Source organism: Lathyrus oleraceus, chromosome 5, assembly GCF_024323335.1.
Source record: "Lathyrus oleraceus cultivar Zhongwan6 chromosome 5, CAAS_Psat_ZW6_1.0, whole genome shotgun sequence".
Classification (NCBI taxonomy): domain Eukaryota; kingdom Viridiplantae; phylum Streptophyta; class Magnoliopsida; order Fabales; family Fabaceae; genus Lathyrus; species Lathyrus oleraceus.
This window is the reverse complement of record NC_066583.1, coordinates 279,005,527-279,010,060: the sequence shown is the minus strand read 5'-3', so window position 1 is coordinate 279,010,060 and position 4,534 is coordinate 279,005,527. Positions and strand designations below refer to the sequence as shown.

The following is a 4,534-nucleotide window of genomic DNA, read 5'->3' as shown; positions in this document are numbered from 1 at the left end:
AAGCTCAAAATATTATTCTTCATGTTAGGAACATAATAGACATTGGATATGAATTGATGACTCACATTCTTTAAGCGTATAATAATTTTACCTTTGCCTTTGACCGGTATCTTTGAGTAATCTCCAAATGAGACATTTCCAGTTGTCGCTTCATTGATCTATACGAACATGCTTTGATCGCCACACATGTGATTGCTTGCGCCGATGTCGAGGTACCATTTGTTTCTTTTTTCTTCAACTTGGTTTTAGCACGCGAGCAACAAAGTTTCTTCTTCTCTGCCTTTTTCTTCTACAAAGTTAGCTTTCTCCACAACTTTCTTCGAGAATCTACACTCAGATGCATAGTGACCGATCTTGTTGTAGTTGAAGCACTTGATTTGTGATTTGTCACACCTCGACCATGAATTTCCTCTTCCACGACCTCTTGTTGCTTGTGGATTCCAACTTCTTTCTCCATTGTTAGAGTAGTTATTGTAAATGTCTCTTCCTTCTCCTCCATGTCCTCTTCCACGCCCACGATCTTGGCCACGACCTTGTCCTCTTTGGCTCTTGTAATTCGCATAATTTGCTTCCTTTATGTTGAGTTGTAGTAGTTGCTCCATAGCCTCCTTTTGTTTAATTTTTCTCTTTTGTTTTTCTTCGTATGCTTGTAAGGAACCCATGAGTTGCTCGATAGTCATGGTCTTTAAATCCTTGTTTTCTTCAATGTTGGTAACAATGAAGTCAAAACTTGGATTTAAAGTGTGAAGTATTTTCTCCATGACTTTTACCTCATCAACATCTTCACCATTTCTTTTAAGTTGATTGACTACGGCCAATACTCGAGAAAAATAATCAGATTTTATTTATTTTTCCACCAGGACTTCCTCTCGTCCCAGTTGTTTTTTCCAGCTGCGAATACTCCATCACCGTTTCTCATCATCATCGCCACACTCCTGTTATCACTCGCCATTCACTTCCTTCAATTGAAGAGTTGTGCATCATTTCGTCTCCACGCTACAACATCTTACACACAATCACAGAACCAACAACCCCCTCTGCCGCCATACCTCAGCCTTACCGTAGCACTGGATCTACAACCGAAAAGCAATGGTGGAGGAAGAAAACGGAGTCACCTCCATCAACCGTTAATGCGTGAAGAAACTGTCGTGATTCTCGAGCACCTCCGTCGTCACCGTTATCACCATCTGCCAGTTGAATCCCCATGCCATACCCTTTGCGTCGGATTAACGCTTGAAGGTCGAAGCTACGTGACTCGATGAACAAGTTAACTCATGGCAACGCGGTTTTTAAGCAGCTCACCAACGTTTGTAACTGTCCTTCCGTCTTCGACTTAGTAGGTAATTATTGGTTTCCTTTTTTTCCGTTTGGTTCACGTCGATTTTAGTTTGGTTGCGGGGTTTCAATTTTCTGTTTGTGTTAATCACCCCAGGCTTGGATTTGTTTTTTTTATTTATTCGATTTTTTTGAAACTGGTCTTTGGACTTTGGTTTTGGAGTTCCTATTTGTTTTAGTTTTATCTTGATTGTATAGCAACCTTGTTTTCGATTGTGTGTGGTCTTTGCCCCATCCAAATCGTTGAAACAGTGAGGTTCTGATTTCATTCATGTCGGTTCCGTTTCCTTTTTCTAAACTGAGTTTTGAAGTAAATTTAGAGTACTCTAAATTTGCAGCAAGTTCATGTCTGCTGCTACTGCTTCCAGTTTGTTAATTTGTTTTCCTAATTAATACAATGTTTTTAAACATATATATATATATATATATATATATATATATATATATATATATATATATATATATATATATATATATTGTTGTAATTTATTAAATACAAGTGTGTTCCAAAATGACAAATGGTGGAAGTGAGTTAATGCTAATAAATGCATGAGATAACTCTTCATGAATTTTGAATTTTGAATTTTGAATTCGGAGATTGTAACTCTTCATGAGATGTTGCAAAGGCGAAACCATGCAACTGTTGGTGAAACATGCTGCAGGCCAACCATTATGATTATTGGAAAAGGACATTGCTTCACCAAGGGTCGCTACCTTGTGAAACAATATCAACATGGCCTATAAAAGCATAAATTCGGATTCAGAATACAACACACAAAAAAATCCAAAAATCCTCTAAATAATTCCAGACGCTCTTCGCTGCATTCGGGTTTTCGCCGGTCTTACGCAAACTCGATAAGGCTGAATTATCTTGGGTATTCCTGCATCAGAACTCTAAGACAATCGAGAGTGCTTGAAATACTATAAGGAAAGTGTTATGTTCACGATTCAAGCCTGGATCCCTTTAATCTTTCTGAAATCTCTAACAGTCTTATAATATCTCAAATCATGGCCACCGACGCTTCTGTTTCAAGCATCAAACTGATGAATCAGGACCTTGTTAAGTTAGATCGTTTCGATGGAACAAACTATACCCGCTGGCAAGACAAAATCACATTTCTCTTGACCGCCCTGAAAATTCAATATGTCTTGGATCCTGATCTGGAGACATTTCCAGAACCAACTGAGAATGACACTGATGAAGTAAAAAAGGAGAGAAGGAAACGAAAAAAGATGAACTGCTTTGTCGTGGACACATCTTGAACACATTATCTGATCGTCTCTATGATCTCTACACCAATACTGCATCCACAAAGGAAATCTGGAACGCACTCGAATTCAAATTCAAGGCCGAAGAAGAAGGTACGAAAAAGTTTTTAATATCTAAATACTTTGATTTTAAGATGTTGGATTCCAAGCCGATTCTTGCACAAGTACACGAGTTACAGGTTCTCGTGAATAAAATAAAAGCCGTGAAAATTGACATTCCTGAAGCATTCCAAGTCGGTGCAATAATAGCAAAATTGCCACCTTCGTGGAAAGGATACAGAAAGAAATTGCTGCATAGTTCTGAGGACTTTTCTTTGGAGAAACTTCATAAACACCTTCGTATCGAGGAGGAAACGAAGGATCGAGAAAAAACTGAGTCTGCTGGATTTGCTAAAGCAAATGTTGTTGCCGCTAAAGGAAAGAAAAAATATGATGGCATGAAAAACCATCTCGGCCCAAGGAAAGAACACAACAAGTTCAAAAATTCTGGCGGACCAAAAGGTACTAAAAATGGTTGTTATGTATGTGGCAAACCCGGACATTATGCTCGAGATTGCAGGCACAATAAGTCCAAAAATGAGGTCAATGATGTTCATGCCGATGACGATATAATCGCTACGGTAAGCGAAATTATGGCAATCAAAGGCAAAGTGCAAGGATGGTGGTACGACACATGTGCAACCGTGCATGTATCTTATGATAAAACAGTATTCAAAACCTATACCGAAGTCAATGATGGACAAGAAGTGCAAATGGGAAATGAAGTGCGATCTAAAGTCGTTAGAACAGGATCCGTCGAACTCAACTTCACTTCCGGAAAGAAAGTCACTCTTGTTAATGTGCTTCATGTTCCTGATATGAATAGAAACCTTGTTAGTGGGGACTTATTGGGAAAACCGGGTATTAAATCTGTATATGAATCGGGAAAATTAATATTGACCTGTAATGGTATATTTGTAGGAAAAGGATATTCCGCTGAAGGAATGATCAAACTTTGTACTACCGACAATATTATTAATGAAATTTCTAATTCTGCTTATATGCTTGAATCTATTTCCTTATGGCACTCTAGATTGGCACATATTGGTATTAGTACTATGAATAGACTAATTAAATCCGGTTTGATATCATGCAACATTCATGATTTCGGAAAATTTGAAATATGTGTTGAATCAAAAATGATAAAGAAACCTTTCAAAAGTGTTGAAAGAAAAACAAACGTGCTAGATCTTGTGCACTCTGATTTGTGTGAATTTAATGGTAGGTTGACCCGTGGGGGGAACCGTTATTTTATAACGTTTATCGATGATTGCTCTAGGTTCACACATGTATATCTCTTAAAGCATAAAGATGATGCTTTTAATGCCTTTAAGACATATAAAGCAGAAGTAGAAAATCAATTAAGTACAACTATAAAAGTACTTAGGAGCGATAGAGGCGGAGAATATTTCTCAACAGAATTGTATGCATATTGTGAAGAATATGGCATCATACACGAATGTTCTGCGCCCCGCACACCACAACAAAATGGCATGGCCGGAAGAAAAAATAGAACATATCAAGAGATGATAAATGCTATGTTAATGCATTCAGAATTACCATTTAATTTATGGGGTGAAGCACTATTGTCCGCATGTCACATAATGAACAGGATTCCTTTAAAAACAACTGGTATTTCTCCATATGAGAAATGGAAAGGAAGACCATCAAGTATTGGTTATTTCAGAGTGTGGGGGTGTGTAGCTTATTACAATAACATGGATCCCAAAAGGACAAAATTGGGTCCTCGAGGAATCAGATGTGCCTTCATAGGATTTGCATCAAATAGCAAAGCATACAGACTTCTAAATCTAGAGTCTAATGTAATTGTTGAATCCAGAGATGTGGAATTCTTTGAAAATCTCATCACAAAGGATAAGGGACCTGAAAA

The 4,534-nt window shown here is 37.7% G+C and overlaps 1 protein-coding gene across 1 annotated transcript; it reads right to left on the bottom strand.

Moving 5' to 3' along the window:
• Positions 1-245: 245 nt before the first annotated feature.
• LOC127080198 (uncharacterized) lies at positions 246-1,206 on the bottom strand. Its single transcript, XM_051020529.1, has 2 exons — positions 1,116-1,206; positions 246-808 (listed from the first exon to the last, which is right to left on the bottom strand). Exons 1-2 carry the CDS (start codon positions 1,204-1,206, stop codon positions 246-248), a joined length of 654 nt encoding a protein of 217 aa, XP_050876486.1.
• Between the last annotated feature and the right edge of the window lie 3,328 nt (positions 1,207-4,534).